At 33.3% G+C, this 25,042-nt stretch overlaps 5 protein-coding genes across 6 annotated transcripts; 3 read left to right on the top strand and 2 right to left on the bottom strand.

The window, feature by feature from the left end:
* The first annotated feature begins 919 nt into the window (after nucleotides 1-919).
* LOC107062255 (RING-H2 finger protein ATL20-like) lies at nucleotides 920-1,321 on the top strand. The gene has a single exon (XM_015312668.1). The coding sequence runs from the start codon at nucleotides 920-922 to the stop codon at nucleotides 1,319-1,321; it is 402 nt and encodes a 133-aa protein (XP_015168154.1).
* A 995-nt stretch (nucleotides 1,322-2,316) lies between these two features.
* LOC102579682 (putative RING-H2 finger protein ATL21A) lies at nucleotides 2,317-4,097 on the top strand. Its single transcript, XM_006339640.2, has 2 exons — nucleotides 2,317-3,047; nucleotides 3,529-4,097. The coding sequence occupies exons 1-2, from the start codon at nucleotides 2,579-2,581 to the stop codon at nucleotides 3,942-3,944; spliced, it is 885 nt and encodes a 294-aa protein (XP_006339702.1). The 5' UTR covers nucleotides 2,317-2,578; the 3' UTR covers nucleotides 3,945-4,097.
* An 84-nt stretch (nucleotides 4,098-4,181) lies between these two features.
* On the bottom strand, nucleotides 4,182-8,994 carry LOC102579153 (F-box protein At5g51380-like). Of its 2 annotated transcripts, XM_006339638.2 has the most exons (3): nucleotides 7,377-8,993; nucleotides 6,011-6,626; nucleotides 4,182-4,728 (listed from the first exon to the last, which is right to left on the bottom strand). In XM_006339638.2, exons 1-2 carry the CDS (start codon nucleotides 8,606-8,608, stop codon nucleotides 6,359-6,361), a joined length of 1,500 nt encoding a protein of 499 aa, XP_006339700.1. In that variant the 5' UTR covers nucleotides 8,609-8,993; the 3' UTR covers nucleotides 4,182-4,728; nucleotides 6,011-6,358. The 2 variants fall into 2 exon arrangements, with proteins under 2 accessions (XP_006339700.1, XP_015167782.1); XM_015312296.1 differs by lacking the exons at nucleotides 4,182-4,728; nucleotides 6,011-6,626 and adding an exon at nucleotides 6,908-7,069 and having other exon boundaries at nucleotides 7,377-8,994.
* A 782-nt stretch (nucleotides 8,995-9,776) lies between these two features.
* Nucleotides 9,777-13,992, bottom strand: LOC102578820 (protein SDE2 homolog). The gene is made up of 3 exons (XM_006339637.2): nucleotides 13,146-13,992; nucleotides 11,449-12,028; nucleotides 9,777-10,147 (listed from the first exon to the last, which is right to left on the bottom strand). Exons 1-3 carry the CDS (start codon nucleotides 13,868-13,870, stop codon nucleotides 10,001-10,003), a joined length of 1,452 nt encoding a protein of 483 aa, XP_006339699.1. The 5' UTR covers nucleotides 13,871-13,992; the 3' UTR covers nucleotides 9,777-10,000.
* Nucleotides 13,993-21,770: 7,778 nt separating this feature from the next.
* LOC107062254 (non-specific lipid-transfer protein-like) lies at nucleotides 21,771-22,109 on the top strand. The gene has a single exon (XM_015312666.1). The coding sequence runs from the start codon at nucleotides 21,771-21,773 to the stop codon at nucleotides 22,107-22,109; it is 339 nt and encodes a 112-aa protein (XP_015168152.1).
* Nucleotides 22,110-25,042: the final 2,933 nt, after the last annotated feature.

The raw sequence follows: 25,042 nt of genomic DNA, 5'->3' as shown, positions 1-25,042 counted from the left end.
TATACTACAGAGAGATCCTTATTATGATTTCGGATATTAGATAAACATACATGCTTTCTTAAATTAATTGTAATCTACGAACAAACTAATTTTCCATTATGTGTTAATTAAAATTTCTTTATTCTTTATGAAAACTCTGTGTTTCGATACCTATTTTTCTTCATACTAATTAACTGTAGCTAAATAGTTCCATCAAATTAAAACAAAAAAATGGAAAAAGGCAGACGAATTAGTTCTCTATAATTGTCAAACCTCAAAGGCTTAAGGGTGCATTTGGTATAACGAAAAATATTTTCATTTCTTATTTACTTTCGGGTGTTTGGTGGTAAGTACTTCAACAAAGAAAATCTTATTCCAAGAATATTTATTTGTAATATAGGAAAACATTACGGGTATGTTGTTGGAAATATTATGGGGATAAGTAGTCTTGCCCGTTTGGATCAACTTATTTTTAGGTGCTTTTGATTTTTAAATAGTTTTTAGTTTTGGAGGTATTTGGAAAGGTTATAAAGTGCCTTTAAGCACCAACTTATAAGCTATTTTTCATAAATCCATCCAAACAGATCCCTTAAAATGTTACTTATGAAACTTATTCTTCCTGCTCTTTAAAAAAGAAATTCAGAGTATTTTTATTCCATGCCACACACCCTAAATAAAAATGTGTCAGGGATATAATCGACTTTTCAATTTATTATATAAGTTAGAATACGCATCATACAAGAATAAAAAAGATTCAATTGGATCATATTAATTATAATAACGTCAAACATCATTAACAAAAAAAATTATCAACTAGTACATGATCATACGTATACAGAGTTGACTTTAAAATAATACATGTCATAATAAATTAACAAAATTCATTAGAATCTAATATATATAAGCAGCCTGCATTTAGTTGATTCCAGATTCCAGAATCATGGCAAATCGTCACTTAATCATTTTCGTCCTAATAGTTACCATATGTTTTGTTATCCCATCCACCTTTTTAGTAATCTGTATAGCATTTCGCTTCCGCGTCGCAGGCATTCACCGCCAATATCCAGACAACGGCGGTGAATCAGACGCGGAAGCAGGGGCTAGCCGTGTGGTTGGTCTTGATGAGTCTACGATTCAATCGTACAGAAAAATTGTTGTTGATAAGAACGAATCGAGTTGCCCGATATGCCTGGCGGAGTACAATGCCGGAGAAATAGCAAAGTGTATGCCGGGATGTCAACATTGCTTCCATATTGATTGTGTTGATAAGTGGTTGAAGTTGAATACTACTTGTCCTGTTTGTCGAAAGTGTCTCCTTTTCTCTAAATTGCCTAATTTGTAGCTTGATGTTTATAAAGATTTCCCTTTGTTACAAAATCATGTCCACCTATTGTCTATATTTTTTCAGGTGGGGGGAATCGAACTATCACGAACAAAGTGGAAGTTCATGTAACTGACCAACTGAGTTGTTATGATTTCTCATGTTCATATATTGTCATAATTTGACTTGTAAACAAATTTGGATTGGATTGGATCGGATCGATGAGATTTGAAAGTTTTTTTATCCTCGCTCAAATTGATTATAATTTTCAAGTAGTATTGTCCTAAACATAGGAGTAGTGTTAATATAAAGTCTTTTGACCAAGTCGTGAGGAGTGACACTCTTGATTCTACCATTGATTCATAGACAATAGAGGCTACCAGAATTAGGGTAGTTATTGACTTTTTCTCCAATGTAGTTGTGATCCATATAAAGTATCTTTTGTTTTTTATTCCTTTCTCCACCCCTCCCCCCTCCTTTCTCTTGGTTTCGTTCAATGATTAATAATTTGATTTTTTAGATAATAATAGATAAAAACAACACTATCAAAAGCAAGTCTTATTGATAGATGTCGATTCTTTAGACTTCCAAGCATTCATATTAGGTTTAGTTTCTTCAACTCTAATCTAATGTTCATGTTTGTTTTCAAGGTGTAATAGTGTTGTGGAATAATTAAATACGTCTACAAGATATATTAATTACCATTGACTTGCTCAATATGAAAAGTGGTGTTGTTATCAACCGTCTTGACTTAGATTTAACCAGTTCTATTTGTGGTGCAGGGAAGGGAAAGGATATAACTCAATGGTTAATTAATTAACGACAATTTATAGCTAATTAAAGAGGCAAAGCATTTTAATTATGCTTTGCACGTATGTTCTTCTTTCCCCACTTTCTCAATCCATAAAAGGGCTATATGGAAGCAATTATTAGATGAAAAAAAGTACTATCTTGTTTGAAGATACAAAGCTTACAAATTCCTAATATACAAAAATTGGACTTTTTATGAGTACAAGATTTTGTTGTTTACCAATCTATTTAGTTTGAGTTAGTATTTTTAGGGCTTGACAGAGAGAGGAAAGTTAATTACATAATTTATCACATAAATGTAAAATAAACTTTGGTCCAAGTCTTTGTGTCTTGTTTTGCTTGAGAAGACCAAACATTTATAAATATGACAATAAAAGAGATATAAACTATGTTAAATTAATTAATCATTAGTGTCTAGTTAACTTCCTTAAAAAAATTCTCTAAACAAAAAAGTCAAAATCTCCAGAGATGAGACCTATGAGCATTATGAGTCTCTTCTTCTTTCTTTTTTCTCATCATTGTTTCCTTGGTAACACTCAAAATTTCTCTTCAAACATTTCCATTTGTGGGAATCTCACCATTCAATACCCTTTCATATTACAATCCCAAAACACTCAACAAAATCCAAACTTTTCCCTAAGGTGTACTGATCAAGGCAATACACTACTCAATATTCCATTTTCAGGAGATTATATTGTGCAAGAAATCAACTATTCCACTAAAGAACTAAAACTCCAAAATCCCTCTATTTTTCTTTCAAGAAAGCTTCTACATTTAAACCTTTTTTCTTCTCCGTTTTCGGCTTCTTCACAGAATTATACCTTCTCCTTGTTATCTCATTTTCATGGAGATGTTCGACTATCATGGGATGTTCATCTTGATAGTAACAAGACAAGCACAGAAGCCAGCAATTCCAATGCTCCAACTCCAAGAACAGGTGAATTTTGTGGATTTTTTCCAAGTCTAATCACTATTGATTGTTTATTGAATGAATTGAGTAGAAATATTGTAGCAACACTACTTGCTAATCGATGCTTATGAGCCATTTGTGTAATAGTAGGGGTATATATGATCCACTTTCGTAACAAGGTATATCAGCTCTAAATAGTAAAGTTGAGGGTATATTATACCCTTTTTCCTTGTATGAATTTACCTACAATTACCTTGAAAATGATCAGATTTTGATGTGCCGACCTTGTGTAGCTATCACACCTACGCATTTGCGATATTACGTATACGAAATGTCAATTAGACGGAAAGTCCTAAGGTTAAAAGTCTAACGTTTGTGCTTCACTCTTTTATTTTTGATTTTCTACACACATATAAATAATTTTATATAGTAGTAGTTGATATTGAATTATATTATATAGCTAATTATTGATTTTACAACGTATATGATAAGTTGCTTGAATTGACAGGTGGGACTTCACGTAAAGAAATAATGTTGATCATTTTCGTGGGTGTGTCCCTCATTTTACCATCCATCCTTTGTTTAATCTGCGTTTCATGCCGAGTTTTTCTCGAACTAAACCACCGCCGCCAAGTGGCTGCTGCTACAGCCTCTTTGCCGAGCTTAGCACCAATGCCAATGATTGTGATAGAAGGGCTTGATGAATCCACGATTCAGTCCTATCCCAAAGTGGTTCTTGGTGAAAGCCAGCGAATATCGGGAATAAACGTTATGATTTGCGCAATATGCTTGGGTGAGTATATTGCAGGAGAAACACTGAGATGCATACCTGAATGTGAACATTGCTTCCATGTTGAATGTGTTGATAAGTGGTTGAAGATAAATAGCAGTTGCCCTGTTTGCAGAAATTCTCTCCATTCATGAACTTCACCAGGTGCTTTATAGTATCTTCAGTGACTTTATGCACAATAGATTATACCTGTTTTGAATTATTGCCTAAATCTTAACATGATTGTGTATATAACTAAAGACGATCGAAAGGGAAATGTAAGATCTCAAGATTCTTGGTTTGGTTCATTTCAAAAACCATTACTTGTTGGTTTCCGTTTAGAAAAGATGAATCAAGCAAATCATGGTGATACAACATAAAATTCAGAAATATCGGAACCAAATCAACATTCGTTTATTATTCTAAAAAGTGAATTACTGCTGTTTGTCCTTGTAAGTAGTTGAAATTTATTGAAAAATACATACGCATATCTACATAAGTTAGGGCCTGTTTGGATTGGCTTATGACTTAAAAGCCAAAAGCCATAAGCTAGGATTTCTAACTTGTGACTTTTGGCTTATTTTTGTTATTTTGACTTGAAAATAAGTGCTTATAAGCACTTTTTAACTTTGCCCAAATACTTCAAAACTGCTTAAAAGCTATTTTGGCTTAAAAGCACCTAAAATAAGCCAATCCAAACGGGTACCAAGTCAAATAGAGAATAAGCTGACACTTAAAAAATGAGGTTACGATTACAACTAGCTACAATAGCAAAACAAACGAGCACAAAATTACTTCTTAGCAAGCAACTTCTTTGGAAGCATCTCCAAAGGTGTGGTTTTGAGCAAGAAAAGCCTGGATGCACGCTCTTGGCAGAGTGCATCCACACTTCAACCCACGCACTTGAAGTTCTAACTTTAACCTCTCCATGGCAAGGACCTAACACAACCAAATCAAAGTACATACAGTTAGGAATTATTGGTGACAACACTACTGCATTCACCAATGAACAGTAACAAAAGCTTACTGGTGACGAGGAAAACATAGAGACCAGACAACAATATCAACGCCAAAATCATAGTAGTATATAGTCCCAATTTAATATAGCACATATATTAAAGTATTCATGTCAAACTTCCATACTGTTATCTGTGACGAAGAGTACAAACTTAGCAGTGGCAGATGAACCAAGCAATGCCCGAAGGCCACAGTTCCAACAAGAAGGGAAGACCAATAAACAGAAGACACACATCCTTTTCCCCCTAAAACATGGTTTACTCGCAGCAAGGACACATAGGTACCATTTGATTGTGTGGAAAGGAAACCCAAGTATCAGAAAGTTAATTATTCACACTTTTTGATGCATTTAGTAAAAAAATAAAGTTGATGGAAATGCACTTAAAAACTTCACCCAGAAAAAATTTCCACCAAAGTCCTGCAAATGTAAGGGGAAAAAAGGGTCTTGTTCCACTTCTCATTTAAACTCCAATTTCTTTCAAACAATACTAGAAAATGACTTCCCTGCTTTCTTTTTTTTCTTTTTTTACTGCAATTCTCCCAAGAATCATTTTCCAGCAACTTTGTTAACATCCCATTGAAGCCATAAAGGAGTTTTACTAGTCACTGAAGCAATATCACTGAAGGCAACACTAAAAACACAAATTAGAAAAGCAGCAGTGCATCAGCTATGCAAAGTAACAGAAGAAAATAACAAATTAAACTCGGACATTAGCTAAAAGATGATTTAAAACAAAGTATGGGCCATGACAGATGGGTGTTTATTAACCCTCTCAAGGATTTCAATGTCAACAGTTTAAGTTTATCTGGAGTGCAGCCAGCAGGATATAGAAGTGTTGGGACTCTCTTACTTAGCCACTAGGGCCACACCCCCCAAAAAAAATTATTTATAAACTGATATTGACCTCACAGAAAAGGCCATGTAAACAAGTAACAATCACCGAATTGCACGGTCATTGGCAACTTTTGAGCTATCCAAAACAGAAAGGGGCACGCGCAGGGGGTGGGGCGGGGTTGGGGGTTATAACAAGTTGTAGAATTAGCCAAACAGAAAAGTTGAGCACTGTAATTTTCAATTTGATTTACAACCAGTTGAGAACAAATTGTTACAGCAAGCAGAGAAAGGCTTTAATGATATGTATTGAACAACACACATATACTAAGCAAAGGAAATCAACTATACTATATCAGAGATTATGCATACCTCCAGTTCTGCAGCTGAACTAAATTCTTGGAAATCAAAGGTTTTTCCAAGTCTGAATCCTTTGAGACTGCATCTTCCTGAGGAACTGGTATAGGTCTTAAATTATTACTGGGTTCTGCAACATTGCTTTCTTTCACACCGGAGCTCGCTTCCACAACAATTGGCTCAGAAGTACCAGAAGCTTCTTTTTCTGGTTGAATACTTTCAATCGCAGATGCAATATCAGTGCCAACACTAGAGGCAACAACACTCTGCCCAATATTTTCTGGACTGTCTGGAGTGAGTGAGGACAGACTTTCACCTTCATGGTGAACTGCATTTACATTGACATCTTTACCAGTTCACACTCTACTTCCTCCGCAACGATCTACCACCTTTCTGGCCAATACCAGTCCCTTCAAGACCTGATGATAGAAAAGATCGAGAATCTGGCCTCCACTTTAGCTCTTTGAGAACAGAAAATAAAGTTGCTAGTTCTGGTGTTATTTCACTATCCTTTATATTGTTACATGAGACTACCTTAAGCCTTTCAAGCTCTTTCCATGACTGAACTACCGAATCTAATCCTTCCGTCGTGAGCAACGAGCATCCTTCCAAAGAGAGATTTCTCAAGCTCCTAAAAAGAAAAAAGTTCCCATTAATCTTGGAAGTGTCAGCACAATTATTATGTTTTCTACTTATAGAGTTCATGGACGAGCTAGATGCAATCTTCTGTTGAAAAAAGAAATGCACTGCATCAAATTAGCCATAAAAGACGAATTTGACTGCAGTTGGTTTTTTTCTTTAAAGAAAAGCAGCCAAATTATTAATATTAGATATTATAGAAAGAAATTTTAGGTGTCAAACTGATTTTGGAACACTTTGTGCATTTAATGATGATAATTTATCTACCTCTCAGACCCCACCAAGGGTCTACCAGAAGCAGCCTCTCTACCTTCTCAAGGTAGGGATAAGGTATGCGTACACTCTACCCTCCCTGATCCCATTTGTGATATTACGTTGGGTTTGTTGTTGTTGTAATTTATCTCATCGCAACATTGTTAGTTACCTCCTTTTTCTCTGAGAGATTAATAACACAGAATTTTAATAAGCAAAGGACTATGGAAGTCTCTTCTGAAGCTTGGGTACAAATCCTTTTAAAAATATGCACCTATCTTCTATGTTTGCAAACAGATAAATTCTCGCCAAAAAAGTTGGTCATTCAATTGTTAAAGATGAAAATTTCCTTATCCATTCAGCAAGTTTTCCATTTCTACATGCACTCATTAACAATTTCATACATCAATTTCAAATTTATCAGATGACCCATCTGTTAAAGTTAGAAATGCATATACAATACATAAATAGAATAAATATGTGTTCGTACCGACAAACACTTGCAGCAGCAAATATAGTGTTGTCTAATCCCCAACAGTCCCCAAAGACGAGCTCTCGGACAGTCCCACAAACCAGAAACAATGCTCTCACACCTTGCTTATCCCGTAATTGACACTGATGTAAATGTAGCTCCTCGAGAGTAGAACAAGAACCCAAGTGTTCATCAGGGCCAGGACTTGAATCTAGAACCTTACAACACTGAAGCTTCAAAGTTTTCAAGTTGCTGCAAAATGACAAAGCAGACAACCACCCACCATCCATCCTATGATCACAAAGTATCAATTCCTCAAGCATCTGACAGCACTGCCCAATTGCTTTGATCCCATCATAACTTCCCTCACATCCGACCAGCTCAAGCTTCAGTAAACGCGGACACCCTTGAGCTAAAATGGTCAACCCTATATCTGAAACCATGGAATTATATAGTCCATCAATACAACCAACCAATTTCAGTATCTGCAAATTCCTACAGCCAAATAACCCCTTCAATGCAAAGTCATCAGAGAAATGCAATTCCAACTCCTGTAAAGTTTCACACTTTTCACCCAAATAACCCAGCCCCTCTACACTCGCATTCATCAATAGTATTCTTCTTAAATTAGCACAACCCTCAACTAAAACCTTAACCCCTCCATCAACCACCTCTTGTGCCAAAAAGCCCTCTTTCCCAACAAACCCTCCATGAATAGAGTTCGAATCCAAATGCACCGAAACGAGCCTATGACTCATCACAATTCCCGAATTCCTCCGGGATTTCACACATGCTCGGACTAGGTCAATGTCAATTAAACCCGGAAATCTATAACTAAGCCTCCCAGATTCTAAAAATTCCCAATCTAACAGCTTAATAGACCTAACCAACTTCCCACTAAACTTACACCAACGCTTACAAACTAATGAATTAGAAGTATGTTGCTGTTCCGGAAGCTTCGAAAGCACACTTAACAGCAACTTATCAGAAAGTACGGCGGTATAATCTGGTCCAGAACTAAAACGGGTCGGCTCCGGGTCATCTAGGGTTAGGGATTGAATATCAGATTCGGGCTCAGACGGTGGAGTAGTGGAATTAGAAACCGATTGAGCTCGCATTTGAAGCACCAATTGCTTCAACGCCTGAGTATCCTTGTTATTCCATATATCCGACAAGCTCGACCGCCGTTTCTTCGCCGCCGCCGCCGACATAACCTTAGGGTTAGGGTTTTCTTCAGGTGACGTAGGCATTTCTCGCACAGTCAATGTTGGGAATCGGGTCCGGGTTAAAGTTACAAAGACGGGAATCTTTACCTCGATTTCCGCACCACCTCTCCAACATCGCCAAGCTGTAGCTCACTTTCTCTCTCTCTACAACTTCACCATTTTTAGGGTTGTTGAACTCACGAATCTATATATACAGAAAGCTGTATGTATAGTTCCGCAGAAAAATTCTTTAGAAGTTGAAGAAAGGAATACAGTTCTCAACAGATGAGATTTGTGGGGCGCACAATCTTTCTTTTTTGTGTGTATAATTTTTTTGTTTTTTTGCACCGAGGTGGCTTAACCAATGAGATAGTGCCACGTATAGAGATAGCTGGGCATAGGAGACCGTGGCTTTGTTTAATTCACTATGGCGGAGGGAGCACAAGTTGTTGTTCTCTATGTTCAACACATGGACATTGATTGCTTTTATAGAAAATGTAAATAATAGGAAAATTATTTTGGAATTTTTTGCTGAGGGACCCCTTTGTTTTCCTATTATTAGCCAAGTTCTTCCGCTAAAGAAGGAAAAAAGTACATTGAGGCCCATGAACTAAAAAGTGTAATGATCATGCTAATCATATGGATAATCAAGTTAATCAATCAAAAGATAATAATTATGCAGTTTTGTACCTAATCAAAGTTTGCATTTAAACCTTCTAATTTTCTTCCAAGAAAGCTTCTACATTTAAACCTTTTTTCGGCATCTTCTCAGAATTATACCTTCTCCTTGTTATCTCATTTTCATGGAAACGTTCGACTATCATGGGATGTTCATCTTGATAAGTAACAGGACAAGCAGAGAAACCAACTATCCCAATGTTCCAACTCCAACAACAGGTGAATTAGTTCCCTCCATGCCAAATCTGGATTTGTTGAAACATTTTCTCTAATTTATGCTTTCCATTCGACGGGTAAATATTGTTGTAGCATGATTGTGAATAAAACTAGATTTCATGCTTCTAGTTTAATTTTTACTTCTACACGAATTGGTACACTGAGGGGAAAAAGCTCTAAAATGGAAAAACATGATTGTGGGTATAACTGAAGGCAATCAAAAGGAAACTGTAAGTTCCCAAGATTCTTGATTTGGTTCATTTCAAACACCATTACTAGGTGGATTCCGTTTTAAAAAGATGAACCAAGCAAGTCGTAGTGATACAACAACGAATTCAGAAATATTGGAACCAAATCAACATCAGTCACCTTTTATCACTCTAAAAAAGTGAATTACTGCTGTTCGTCCTTGGAAGTTGTTGAAATCTATAGAAAAATACACACGTATATCTACATAGTAAGTCAAATAGAGAATAAGCTGACACTCAAAACATGAGGTTACAATTACAACCAGCTACAATAGCAAAACAAACGAGCACAAAATTACTTCTTAGCAAGCAACTTCTTTGGAAGCATCTCCAGAGGTGTAGTTTTGAGTAAGAAAAGCCTGGCTGCACGTTCCTGCAGGGTGCCTCCACACTTCAACCCACGCACTTGAAGTTCTGATTTTAACCTCTCCATGCCGAGGACCTAACACAACCAAATCAAAGTACATTTAGTTAGGAATTATTGGTGACAAACACTTCTGCATTCACCAATGAACAGTAACACAAGCTTACTGGTGACGAGGAAAACATAGAGACCACACAACAATCAATGCAAAAATCATAGTATATAGTCCCAATTAAAATAGCATATATATAAAAAAAAATATTCATGTCAAACTTCCATACTGTTATCTGAGACAAAGAGTAGACATAGAGCGGTGGCAGATGAACCAAGTAATGCCCTACGGCCCAGAGCTCCAACAAGAAAGGAAGACTAATAAACAGAAGACCCACAACCTTATTCCCCCTAAAACACAAACTTACTCGCACCAAGGACACGTAGCCCGTAGGTACCATTTGATTGTGTGGAAAAGGAAAACCAAGTACCAGAAAGTAAATTATTCACACTTTTTGATGCATTTAGTAAAAAATAAAGGGTTTGGAAATGCGCTTAAAAACTTCACCCAGGAAAGATTTCCTCCATAGTGCTGCAAATGTAAGGAAAAGAAATGGTCTTGTTCTCATTTAAACTCCAATTATTATTTTTTGAGATTGTTTAAACTCCATTTTTTTTCAAACAAAGAATACTAGAGAATGACTTCCCTGCCTTTTTTTTATTTTTATTTTACTGCAATTTTCTTCAGAATCATTTTCCAGCAATTACGTTAACATCCCATTGAAGCCATAAAGGAGTTTTATACTAGTCATTGAAGCGATATCACTGAATCGACATTAAAAACACAAATTAGAAAAGCAGCAGTGCCATCAGCTATGCAAAGTAACAGAAGAAAAATAACAAATTAAACTCGGACATTAGCTAAAAGATGATTAAAAAAAGTATGGACCATGACAAACGAGGTGTTTATTAACCCTCTCAAGGATTTCACTGTAAACAGGTTAAGCTTACCTGCAGTGCAGCCTGCAGGATATAGAAGTGTTGGGACTCTCCTACTTAGCCACTAGGCCACACACCCCAAAAGAAATATTTATTAACTGCTATTAATCTCACAGGGAAGGCCATGTAAACAAGTAACAATCATTGGCAACTTTTGAGCTATCCACAGCTGAAAGGGACACACGCAGGGGGGTGGGGTGGGGGGTTATAGAAAGTTGTAGAATTAGCCAAAGAGAAAAGTTGAAGCATTGTAATCTTAAATTTGATTAACAACCAGTTGAGAACAAATTGTTACAGCAAGCAGAGGAAGGCTTTAATGATACGTATTGAACAAGACACATGTGCTAAGCAATGGAAATCAACTATACTATATCAGAGATAATGCATACCTCCAGTTCCGCCGCTGAACTAAATTGCTCAAAATTCAAAGGTTTTTCTAAGTCTGAATCCTTTGAGACTGCATCTTCCTGAGGTTCTGATATAGGGCTTAGATTATTACTGGGTTCTACAGCATTGTCTTCTTTCACACCGGAGCTCGCCTCCACAACAATTGGCTCAGAAGTACCAGAACCTTCTTTTTCTGTTTGAATACTTTCAATCGCAGATGCAATATCAGTGCCAACACTAGAGGCAACAACACTCTGCCCAGTATTTTCTGGACTGTCTGGAGTGAGTGAGGACAGACTTTCACCTTCATGGTGAACTGCATTTACATTGACATCTTTACCAGATTCAAGATTCTTCAGAAGAAGAGTATCCTTTTCTTCCTCGGAGCCACTCTCAGACGCACCACCATCAACTTTTCTGCCAGTCACAGAATCCAAACTTCCCTCTGCTTCTCCATTGGAGTCTGAATTGCCCCCATTATCTATGACAATGGATTTATCTTTCTCTTCCTCTTCTTCGTCACTGTCATCATCATCATCTAGATCCTCGCTATCACTATCGCCCATTATCCTCTTACCCTTCCTACCAAAAATCACAAACTTTAAGTTATAATTCCTTTTTTATAAGATAATAAGTTCATCGAACAAATGAGAAAATTCAACATATAGATTATGTACAAAAATTATGCAAACAGTGGAGAATCATCAAAGAAAACATAATTTCTACTACTTGCATTCAATCATCTAATCATTCAAAAGTTTACAAGGTTTTCTATCAGGCAGGTAACATGTACAGTTATGAGTGTTTAATATAATTTACATGGCTTAGGCAGATTTGAACCTGAGAGACACATCATGGCTCTCCTACCATTCATTGACCATTAGGTCTCCCCCTTTGGATTGTTTAATATATATAATAAAAACAGGACAGTGACTACTCCACCACCTTATTTTTAGAGCAAATTGATTAGGCAAATAATAGGTCGAGGGAAATTAGAGATAGAAAATTCACAAACCCATTCTAACTAAGGATTCTTATGATCCAACTACAGGAGAACCAACATCCTTTAACCAAATAAGTAAATAAATAATTATATAATTATAATTTAATTATAAAAAGAGAGAATCAGGAAAACCAGGAAGGGAGAACTTCCCCTCCTTTCTGTCCAACTACTTGGTCTTAAGAATGCTGATAATGGATCATTTCCCTTCTCCGTCCTTGATTGCCCAACATCCGAGCGGAGTGTTCCACTTGTTAACCAAGGTTCTATGGTTGCCGAATGTATCTTTTGAGGCAATACAACTTTGTAAAAAAGAGAGGAACCTACTATACAAGAGTATTGCCTATCAAAACTACTTGATTTTGGAAAATACAAAGCATGGAGTCCATGCACTCACATTAAACTGAAATCTATTTCACTCACTAAAAAGAACAGAGATGACATTCAATTGTTCAACTTCAACCCAAGATATGGCTTCTAAAAAGAAACTCAATTCAACATAAAACAACAGCAAACCTAAACCACAAACTAGTCGGGTCACCCACAAATCCTCAACGATCATTCCTCATTCCAATACTAATCCTCAATAGCCATTCCTCATTCCAATACTAAAAATTGAGGCTTTTCAAAACAAATTAGTTGTTCTTAAACAAAAAGGGGCAAAAGGAATGCAAGAAATAAAAAGGTGACAGTGCTTACCATATCTTGAGCTTTTTGGACTCTGATTCATTGAGTTCAACCCCCTTCCTTTTAGATGACACGAATCCCTTAAGGGACTCCCTAACTGACCTATCCACTTCCTCCATACACTTAGCAGAATCCTCCCTATACTTCTGCACATACTTATCCGTGTTACTTCCAGTAGCACCCTTTTTACCTTTCTTCGCAGCTTCCTTTGCATTCTTCTTAAGAAACTCATCCGCCATCTTCTCCAATTTCCTCTCTTCTGCTTCTGCTCTCCACTCTTCCAGCTTCTTTTCCGCATTCACATGCCTCAACCTTCTACCACTCATATCCCTACACGCGTCAAAATTATTCGTTTTCTTCTGCCCTGCCTTGGTTGCCGCTCCTCTCAGCAATGAACCGAAACCTCCTTTACCACCCCTTAGCCGAAGCAACAAATTCACCACAACCGGAAAATTGCCCTTCTCCGCAGACAAATTTGTGAGATTTTCCGGCGATCCGATATTTCGGGTTTCGGGTAAACCGTTTGCGAGATTTAGGGTTTGGTGGTCATGAAGAGGGTAAAATGAATTGGAAGGGAGTAGAAGCTGAAGGTGAGAAGGAATTGAAGTTAGGCTCTGTATTTTGTGCTTTAGGGTTAGGGTGGAGATGGATGGGGTAGTGAAATTTAGGGCTTTGTGCTTTCCGTCGAGGAATTTGACGAGAACTTGATGAATCACTGATCCTTCCGTCATCTCCATTGCCGGTTGATTGATGCCGGTCGATAGATTTTGGTAGTTTCGCGCTTGTTCGCCGGCGATTGAGATTTGGGGGAAAGAGAAATCTTATGATGGTGACTTTTTGAACTATATATAAAAAGAGCTCGAATTCTTATAGATTTAGGAAAAGAAAAAAAAGGATTACCTCAAACCCGGTCAGTTCTTGTTTCTTAAACCGGGCCGGTTCTTGTCTAAACTTAACTTCATCGGATTGCTTTGATGGATGAAAGTAGTGTTCTAATAAAATTCACGATGAAAAGAACTATTTTAAGAGTGATCAATTCTTACAAATATTATCTTGTATATGTTTTAAAAGTGTTCCAAATAAAATGTTACTGAGTTTAACATTTACCACTATTAATTAATAGGGTGTTAAACATATTTATTCATTACATTTTTCAAAGATATTAACTCAATGTTAATAATTTTATATTAGAATAAAAAAAATATTTTTTCTTGATTTGTAAAAAATGGCAAATAAAAATAGAAATTAAATTTTAAAATATTTAATAAATAAATTCGATTTTACTATTTAACAATTATGCGTAATCGTAGGTATTACTGTTAGTCTAGCACCATTCACGTTAAAAATTGATCTCAATAAATCAATGTTGATGGTATTACCTTTCTTGAGCGTCAACATCATCGGGTTGCGTTGATGAGAAAGTAGTGTTCTTATAAAATTCACGAGGAAAATAACTATTTTAAGAGTGATCAATTCTAATCAATATTGTCCTGTATATGTTTCAAAAGTGTTTCAAATAAAATGTGAGGATAAATCATAATTCTTTACCGGTGAGAAGTAATAAATATCTCGTAGAATCAATATATATATATATAAAGATGGGAAAAAAATCACTGATGTGGCATGCTTCATTGGCCTCTATTACTCCCTCTATCCCTAATTATTTATCCACTTTTGAATTGACACATCTATTAAGAAAATAATAATTAACATAGTGAGTTTACCATTTTACCCCTATTAATTATGAATTGGATGAATTAAAAACTTAAGATTTCATTTTTTAAAGTAATTAATTGAGGGTATAATAGGTAAAAAAAATTGTCCTTTCTTAATTTGTCAAAATGGACAAGTAATTAGGAACAACTAAAAAGGGAAATATGGACAAGTAATTAGGGACAAAGGGAGTACTATTTATTTATTTAGTGGTGCATTTAGTATAATTATAACACGTAGTAATTTCTTCAATTAAATTATTATTAAATATTATTGGCATTAAAGCATTGATTAACTAACTCCATACAATTGACAGTAACGTTAATTTACTTTTATTACAAAATAAATGGTAGTTTAATTTGACAATATATTTAAAATTAAATTAGCAATATGACGTTTTCCTAATCTGACATAACTGAGTATCAACAAATTAGCACTAATTAGAAAAGTTTAATTTTTTTAATAATTGCAACATTAATGATTATATTTAATTTCTAATAGCTATTTAAACTATGTTAATCCTCACTATTTTCCTAAGCATTTTCTCTCTACAACTAATTAAATTCCTTCTAAGGCTTAAAGGTACATATTCATCCTCTATCTCATTAACAACTTTAATCTTTCATTTCACATATGTAATCAGTTGCTAGGCTCTTTGATCTCTCTTCCTTTTTTAGATCATCTCTAACTACAGATGCCAAATTGTGGAATGGTATTCGACTAAAAGTTTATATTTTATACTACGTTATTGGCAAATAATAACTTATTGCTTTATATTCTATGCATAATTGTATTGTTAGATTATCATTTTGAGTGTTTTGAGCTTATTATGAATTTTATGTGTGTAGAAAATGTATCAAAAAAGAGGTGATTCTGGCTCTTTTTGAAACAAAGGAATAACGATTGAAGGATAACTAGGTCCATGCCTCGCGAGACACACAAGTGATGAAAAAACAAGAGATTTTAAAGTTGATTGGACTTGTCACTGGTCCTCTTGAAGTACAAGCCAAAAAAGATTATCTCAATGACTTTGGATTAGTGATTTGATTCCTAATGAGGAAAGAACATGTGAATTTTGATCCATTTTTTGATCTAGTATATGTATCAATTATTTGTTAATATATATGGCTTCCAAGTTCCAACTAATTATAGTCTCCTTGTGAATTATCATTATTTTATTTATTTTAAAATTTTCATCATTGAAATGATCTAATTGTCCATTCTTCATAAAATATAATAGAAATTTGTTTCATTGAGAAATGCGTATATTTACAAATTATACTAAGAATGTCTAAGAACTTTCTTCTATTATTTGAATTAATTAAATTGTTCCAATTCATATAAATGTTGAAATAGTATGAGGATTTTAAAAATATGATTTTGAGAAAAGTTAAGAGGAAGTAAACAAGAAAATTTTGAAAGCAGTTAGAGAAGGGATACATTACTTTTGGCTAAAATGTATTCTTACTAAACAAGTTGAGGCTTATAAAATTTCGTGACGTTGATCGTCATCAATACATTTTTAACCCTTTTAAATTTTACGGATTATAAATTAGTAGAAGATAAATATTTCATATTTTGAATATTTTACAAGTTAGATTTAATTTTTTTTTCCTTTCACTTTGTAATCTATAGTTTTTTTTACATAAAATATGGGTTATATTAACAAATATTTTTTAATGTTAGAACATCTACTTTTAAATTTAAAAATTAGAGAATTTTGTAGTTGCAAATTTTAAAAAATCTAAGCTATGAACTGAATTAATTATAAAATAGGTGATATGCAAAATTTTCGAACTAATTTGAGAAAATAATTAAATTTGTATGTATAAATACATGAAGATTTCATCCATTAATTCATATTATATCTTGGATAAATTTGTAACAAGGTCATATCATATTCCTATTGTACTATTCCTATTATCTAATTTGTCACTTATTAAAATCTTTTTCTCTTTTTAATTCGCTCTTTCTTAAGATTCAAATGATATCAATTTCGATCAAAATTTAGTTAATATATATCTTCTTACTCATATTGATAAATACATGAGTAAAATTATAATTTATAATACTTTTCATGTATAAGCTTAGAGAAAGACACTATTAGTTGACTTAATTTTGGTCATAGGATAATAACTAAGAAAAAGAGTTTTAAATACTTATAATTAAATAAAGGAAAACTATTATTTCAAAATTTTAATCTTTTAATCAAAAGAAATTGTAGTAAATACCTTTTAAGTTTTAACTGTCTAATTGAAGATGAGCGATTCCATTGTAGTGGGTACTTATATTTCTTTTTTCCCTTTATATGTTTAGTTTCATTCATTTTTTATTGTTTTATTCTTAATGAAGGAATTTTTTGGAAAACAAATATATCATATATCTGATGAAAGAAACAAACCTACTACTATTAGAATCACATACACAAATACTGTATTTAAAAATGAAAATATTTTTATATATTTTCATTTTTTGAAGAAGATATAATAATAAAAAGAATACCATTCATCTAACTCTAATTTTAATAACAAAATTATATAAGAAAGATTTCATGAATATTTTTTAACTATGTTTTATGCATAGACATGAAAAGTTTTATCATATTTGTTTGACAAAATTTGTACTTCAGAAATATTTTCTAAATTGATAAATTTACCGCGATATGTTTCCTAGTTAGTAATAAAGAAGTAATAATTCTTTACCCAAACACCATGATCATAGAGAAAAAGGGGGCAAATTATGCTAAGTAGCCACTCGGCTTTTTATTTTACTAAAAAATTGTCCCAGTTTCAAACTTACCAAAATTGGCCAAATACGTTGTTAAATTGGCATTAATGGCTGCTCTGCGTCCGCTTCTTCTTTCTTTCAATTTCGCCATTAATGATTGCTCTTCTTCTTCTTCCTTTAAATTTTGCCATTAATGGTTGTTGCTGCTGCTTCTTCTTCCTTTCAATTTTGCCATTAATGATTGTTGCTATTGCTTCTTCTTCCTTTCAATTTCACCATTAATGGCTGCAGCTTCTTCTTCATTTCAATTTCGACATTAATGGTTGTTGTTGTTGCTTTTCTTCCTTTCAATTTCGCCATTAATGGTTGCTGCTTCTTCTTCTTCGTCTTCTTTTTAAAAAATAAAATTCGCCCTATCGAAAACTTGAATCGTTTTGAGGGAATTATATATCAATAACTCGAAACATCTAGAAGATTAATATCTAAATTTTAGGACCGTTTAAAGGTGATTGTAAGTTGATCAAGATTGAATTCGTCAGTGTATATTTCATGTATAATTAATATATATTCAGCTTTTTGAGTGTATCATAATGTATAGTTTATGAATAAATAAGTTATATTGTATAGTCCGTGTATATTTTTTTTATAACTTTGACAAATTAAGTATATTGTATAGTAGTATATATTTTCCATGACTTTTGGCTAGTTTTTATATAAATAAAGCATGACTAGATTTATTATAAATTAATTACTTTATTATATATATTTGAAACTAATAAAAAAAATAAAAAAATCATAACTTTACTTCTCGTATTGAATTATCGATTATAACTCATTAATGAAAGAAGAACTTTCACATATTGCCACTCAAAAATAGCTTAATTACTTTTCATAGCTATAGTTTGATAATTACAATTTGTAGCTACATGTTATAGGGAGGAGAGAGGCGAGCGAGACTGGGAGAGAGAGGAGAGAGGCGAGTGAGAGAGGGTAAATAGTGGGAGAAAGGTGAATTGTATATGTATATCGGTTAGATAATTGTATATTATACATATGTATTTTGATATATGGCAAGCGAGATTGGAAGAGGAAGGAGAGAGGCGAGCGAGATTGGGAGAGGGAGGAGAGAGGCGAGCGAGAGAGGGCAAAGAGTGGGAGAGAGGTGAATTGTATATGTATATCGATTAGATAATTGTATATTATACGTATGCATTTGTATAATGGACAAGCGAGATTGGGAGAGGGAGGAGAGAGGCGAGCGATAGAGGACAATAATTTGTATAATTCGCAGGTACGTTTGTATAATTCACGTGTTTTTGTATAATCAAGTAATATAAAGTCTGAAATTATACAAATATAATAAAACTCGAAATAACGAATTGATACAAACGTAAACATATGAACTTTAAACAATTATACAAAATATATTATACAAATTACATTATATAAATTATATTATACAAAATCAAAAAACTGCACGTTTATACAAACTTGAAAAAGTTATACACAAAAAGATTGATTCTATATGATGACAAAACTGAAAACCAAAAGAAACCATCGTCATATACAAAAACAAACCATCGTATACTAATATAAATCAAACAAAGAATTTTTAGTTGCGAATTATACAAATGTGACGAATTATACATATACAAACATGACTAATTATACAAACTCGAAATCAGTCCACATAATAAATGGTTAATGTTAGTCGCAAGTGATAATTATAGCAAACTATAGCTATAATGAGTAATTAAATAGTATAAATTTGCTTAACCGCGCAATTTTTCCCCTTATTGGAAGTAACCAAATTGAGATCCAAACCACTAATCCAATAATGATAGGACACGGAATCCTTATAAGATCGACAAATCAATAATAGAACTATTAACCCAATAATAAATTATTGGACTTCGTTGAAGACTTATTTAAAGTCGATAAATATTGTAATCTCTCAGCAGAGAGAAGTTCATTCCCTTTTGTACTGTGTTAGCATTGTCCAACTTAGATGATTTGATTTCCTCCGGAAGTAAACCATCTTTTTCATATTAGGAAACAAACTCAAGATTTAAAGTGCTATATAAGTTTTGTATTATTTACTAAAAATTTCTACCCTTTTCTTGATAATACGTAACAACATTATATAAGATTCACTTAGAAGAACTTATAATTTTTGACTTATTTTTGCTTTTAAAAACAAGTGTCTAAAAGTAGTTTTTTTTTTTTTTTTCTCAAACTCTACAAAAATATTCAAAAACTATTTTGACTTTAAAATACTTAAAATAAGACAATTCAAACAGGCTCATAGTAATATGTTGTCTTTGTTTATAGTTCTCCTTTTTGTAACCCTCCAGAAATTAAAATTGTCTTAATAGTACAAAGGCAGCAAATTAGAAGTATGTTGTGACAGAACCAGGTTCCCCATTTCTTTTATACAAGAAATACAAAAAAATATTCCCATTGTTTCAGTTTAAGTGTCTTTTTTAAAAAAAAAATGGGTCTCAAAAATAGTACTTCCTCTGTTTTTTTATGTATGTCACCTTTTTAATTTGTATTTACATTAAGAAATTAAGTAACTTTACTCTTCTATCCTTATTTAATGTTTTCTTAAGTCAACTTTATAATAAATGATAAATATGTTAGATTTCAAAAATTAAAATGCATTTGGATGACTGTTTAAATCTTTTAGTTTATTTTTGGAGCCAATTTTTTTTACCAATTGATCCAAAAAATTTAAAAATGGGAAAAGGGTTAAAAATGCCCTCAACGTATTGAAAATAGGTCAAAAATGCCCTCCTTCCACCTATTGGATAAAAAATGCCCTTAAGATTATTTTTAAGGTTAAAAATGCCCTTCTTTAACAGAATTATAACATGACATAAATAAAATTTTAAATTGAACACGTGGCGTTAAAGTATTGGTCCACATGAATTTTTGACTCAACTCAATGGAATTGACCTACCCTTTTTAATATAACCCAGCTGATTTTCTGATTTTTTTTGTTCGAATCTATTTAATTTATTGAACGGATTTCACCACGGTTGCTTGGTTTGAGTGTCAGAGACTGAAATCTATTGAGAACATTGTTGTTGTGGTTTGGGTTTAATCCTGGATCCTTCCATAGAATTCTTGTTGCGTACCCACATATGGTTGATCAAGGAAACTGGACCTTCGTGGGGCGGTCGGACGGACCGTGGTCACCAATACCCTGGGTGGTTCCACTGCGGGGATTGTTACCATGTTCAGGCGAAGGTTACTGGTGGCACATTGGGATGCAATGGAGTTTTTGGTGGAAGTGAGCACTGCAGGTTCCTCAATAATAGGAAAAGGGAAGATGGAAGTCCAATCCAGTCATCGGTCGGATTCTTTGAGTTGGGTCAAAAATTTACGTGGACCAATACTTTAATGCCATGTGTTTAATTTAAAATTTCATTTATGCCATGTCAAAGTTCTGTTAAAGAAGGGCATTTTAACCTTAAAAATAACCTTAAGGGCATTTTTTATCCAATAGGTGAAAGGAGAGCATTTTTGACCCATTTTCAATACGTTGAGGGCATTTTTAACCCTTTTCCCCTTTAAAAATTAGATTTTTCCCACCTCAATTTTCCTATATATTTTGTGTAAAAATGCTTTAATTTGTTTGTTGATATTTCTTTTTTCAAAATCAGATTTTTTAGAATAGTGAATGAAAAAAGAAGTTAATGCATGATGCACTCCAATGAATATAGTAATTACTTACAGATTTCTTAGGTTGGTCAAAGTCTATATTTTCAAGATTAATTAAATATTTCATCAAAGGTATAATGGGAAGAAAGGGAACGGACGGAGTATCTCTTTCTATATTTAGTAAGTTTTCCAATTCCAACATCATACATGACAAATTTATAATATTAAAAAGACTATATACATCTTTAATTTAAGACTACAAAATTCAAAATCTCCTTTAATTTTTTAAATTCTATGTCAAATGAAAAGGCAACATATTTTTAGCCTAATATATAATTGAATTGAATGCAGTCCCAGCAAAAAAGGGAATCACAGTTTTCAAATGTGTAGTAATATCAGCATTTCAAAATACATGAATACTAACTGCCCATGAAATTCAGGCAACACACCCTTAAAGCTCTCCTCACATAACAATATAAATACTACTCTTTAGTTCTCCTTTTCACAATCACCAAATCCAAAAAAAAAACAATGGCGAAGCTGATCTATGCTTTGATCATTCTCTTGCTTGTTTTAGCAACACCAGCAATGGGCAAGCCTTCTTGTGAAACAGTTTCGAAAAGGCTAGCACCTTGTCTTTCGTACATTCAAGGGAGATATCATTCGATCAAGCCATCAGGCAGATGCTGCAGAGGACTGATAGATATAAGTAACATGATGAAAAATCGCGGGGATTATTCTACAGTTTGCAAGTGTATAAAGAAGGCACTTTTACACACGAATTATGATCCCAAACGTTTCCAAACTGGCTCACAACAATGTAACACAGGGTATACTCTGCCTCCTGTTGGCCATACCACTACTTGTTAGTGCACTTCAAGGGCCTCATCTATATGTATAAGTGATGACATTTGAAAAAAATGTGAATCTTTAATAAAAAGTTAGTTCTATGACAACCACAAATCCTAGTGGGATATTGTGTTTATTTTGCATCCCTTGTACAATTATTTATCAAAAACTGTAACTATTGCATAACTTGTGTAGCAAAACTGAAGCTTTTCACAAAATGTGAATAATATATGCCTGAAAATGGTAACGCCAATTCTAGAACTCGTCCAATTAGTCACAAATTTATCAACTCAGACTACTTGTAGTCTCGTATCGTACAGGTAATTAATCTGGGTGAATTTGTAGAGTAACTCAGAATTCCTTATACATGAATGAATTGAAAGAGGGACAGAAAGATCCAAGCCCAGATAGTTGTTTGAGTCCAGAGCCAAGAGGGCAAGAAAATTAGCCAAAAATTCAAAAAGGGTAACAAAATTGAATTGAGAACCAAAAGAGCAATATTTAGATGGCCTAACAAACGCCGTCTAAATTAGGAAAAAATGATCTAACAAACGCCGTCTAAATTAGGGAAAAAGGAGAAACGATGCACCGCAGCCTTACAAGGCGCACGGCTGCGCAGCCTTACAATGGAGGCCCTGCGCCTCTTTCCTTTTCTTTTTTTTTTAGTTTATGTTTTAATTTTTTGTTTTTTAGTTTAGTTTTTTTTTAAAAAAAGTTTTTCCTTTTAATTTTTTTCTTCTTTTGAAGTTGTTCCTTTTTATTTTGCACGTGATTTTTATATTTTTTTAGCAAATTATTCATTCCGATTTTTTAGGTAAGATTTTATTAATTCAAGTTTGAAAAATATCAAAATCTTGCTATTTATTTTAAAATCTTACTATAAAATATATATTTTATTTTTTCTTTTAATTTTTGTTTTTTATTTTGAATAATTTGCTAAAAGAATAAAAAAAATCACATGAAAAATAAATAGGAACAACTTCAAATCATGATTTTTATATTTTATTTTAGCAAATTATTCAAAATAAAAAACAAAATTAAATGGAAAAAAAAATAGGTGTCTCTGCTGCCTGCAGTTGTAAAAAAAAATTATTTTCTCCGTCTCATATTAGTTGTCATGTTTCGCATTTCAAAAGTCAATTTGACTAATTTTTGAAATCAAATTGAATTAGCTGAATTAAATATTTTACAATTAAAATAAAGATATTCAAAAACTATATGAAAATTGGAAAGTACTACAAATTGCAATTTATCTCATGCCAATTTTATGAAAGTTATAAATTTTAAAATATTGATTAAAATTTACATAACTCTTGAAAAATGAAACATAACAACTAATATGGGATGGAGAGAATAGTTATTACTATCTCAGTATCTCGTAATAAGTATGCTCCTAAACGAATTCCTCTTATTCACAAGAATATTTTTAGTAGACATTAAGCTGCGACAAAACTACCAAACTTGCCAAGTAAATTTCCTTCTCCTTTTTATTAATCACCTTATAATTACACACACTTAATTTTCTCTTTATATGGAATATAGTTGAGTTTGTTCAGATACAAATTGAAAGTTATTCCACGGCCAGTCTGCAATTCAGTATTAGTAATTAATTTTTTGGAATCAAGCTCAAGGAATTGTTCTTTAAGTCTGTTGTTAAGTCTGAAATATGGTTAAAACTCCATGTGTTCAGAACTTACATTGAATGTGGTTAATATAAATTTATTTCGATTTTATTTTTTGATAATAGTCAATTAAAAGGAGATATATTTTTTTCAATTTTTTGTTATAAATGAAATTAAATTGCCGTAGCCAACGTGAGTTGTGGTGCACTGGTGGGAGTGCTTCACCCTTAACCAGAGGTCTCGAGTTTGAGTCCTGGGTATGGAGAAAATCATGTTGGGAGCGCCGCCCCCGAATGGGCCCTGCAGTGTTCAATTCGAATTTAGTTGGGGCTCTAATGTGGATGAAAAACCATAAAAGAAAACAAATTAAATTGCCGGATGAGATTTAATAAAACAATTTCATATGATGGATATTGGTTCATACATTCGAAAAATTGGGATGATTATCGAGCCAAAGACTTGGGATTTTTATTCTTAAAGCATCTATTGAAAAAGATATTCATAATTATAATTACTTAATTAGAATTATATAGTACTCCTATAAATTATAATATTTGAATAAGGGCAATTCAGTCGAGCTGTTACTTTTTATATTATTAATAAATATGTTTAAAAATAAAATTAAAAAACGAATATCAAAATAACGGTAGCAAACCAGAGCAAAGACGGAGATCTCAAAAATCAAAATAAGGAAAGCAAATAGACCACGTAATATTATCACATTTGGTTAATAAATTAATCACTATATGAACAGCTAGCCAGGGTAATTTTGTTTTAATTTGTTCTAATCTTATATCGTGTGAAGAGGAAGTATCGTTCGAAATTTCCAATTGATAATCAACAATTCATGAAAATTGCATGTTATAACAGATAACTAATTAGGGGCTGAAAAATAGGGAATTATATGTCACTCATTTTCACAAGAATTGGACACACCTATATACCAAAAATAAATAAAAAATACAAATATTAGCTATGGCTCGTTTTCTTGTGTTTGTCTCTTTAGCCCTACTAATAATACTTAGTGTGTCAATCCAATATGTGTTGGGTGTTGGGTTTAGCAAGGTATGAATGGGAAATAGTGAATGGGAAATGAAAAGAGAAAATGGAAAGTGGAAGAACCAATGAAAATGGGGGAACCAATTTTGGAGGGAAAATGAAAAGTCATTGCAAAAGTGCAAATGAATAGTCATTTTTACCATATCGGTAGAAGAGAGGAAATTGTTGTCCTTATATTAGGAAACACTTCCTTTACTTCTTAAAGGGTTAAGAAGAAGGTGCCCCCTCGCGCCGTCGTCGTCGCTCGCTCGACCTCGGCCTCGGCTTCGGCTT

The sequence above is a fragment of the Solanum tuberosum genome, unplaced genomic scaffold (assembly GCF_000226075.1).
Source record: "Solanum tuberosum cultivar DM 1-3 516 R44 unplaced genomic scaffold, SolTub_3.0 scf00010, whole genome shotgun sequence".
In the NCBI taxonomy this organism is placed as follows: Eukaryota; Viridiplantae; Streptophyta; class Magnoliopsida; order Solanales; family Solanaceae; genus Solanum; species Solanum tuberosum.
This window is presented reverse-complemented; position numbering and strand designations above follow the sequence as displayed.

Coding starts and splice junctions, on each gene's coding strand:
- LOC107062255 (XM_015312668.1), top strand. CDS start 920: ATGGCAAATCGTCACTTAATCATTTTCGTCCTAATAGTTACCATATGT.
- LOC102579682 (XM_006339640.2), top strand. CDS start 2,579: ATGAGACCTATGAGCATTATGAGTCTCTTCTTCTTTCTTTTTTCTCAT. Junction 3,048..3,528: donor TGCTCCAACTCCAAGAACAG/GTGAATTTTGTG, acceptor TTGAATTGACAG/GTGGGACTTCACGTAAAGAA.
- LOC102579153 (XM_006339638.2), bottom strand. CDS start 8,608: ATGCCTACGTCACCTGAAGAAAACCCTAACCCTAAGGTTATGTCGGCG. Junction 6,627..7,376: donor GCTGCTGCAAGTGTTTGTCG/GTACGAACACAT, acceptor TTTTCTTTTTAG/GAGCTTGAGAAATCTCTCTT.
- LOC102578820 (XM_006339637.2), bottom strand. CDS start 13,870: ATGGAGATGACGGAAGGATCAGTGATTCATCAAGTTCTCGTCAAATTC. Junction 12,029..13,145: donor TCCAAAAAGCTCAAGATATG/GTAAGCACTGTC, acceptor GATTTTTGGTAG/GAAGGGTAAGAGGATAATGG. Junction 10,148..11,448: donor GTTCAGCGGCGGAACTGGAG/GTATGCATTATC, acceptor TGGTTGTGTTAG/GTCCTCGGCATGGAGAGGTT.
- LOC107062254 (XM_015312666.1), top strand. CDS start 21,771: ATGGCGAAGCTGATCTATGCTTTGATCATTCTCTTGCTTGTTTTAGCA.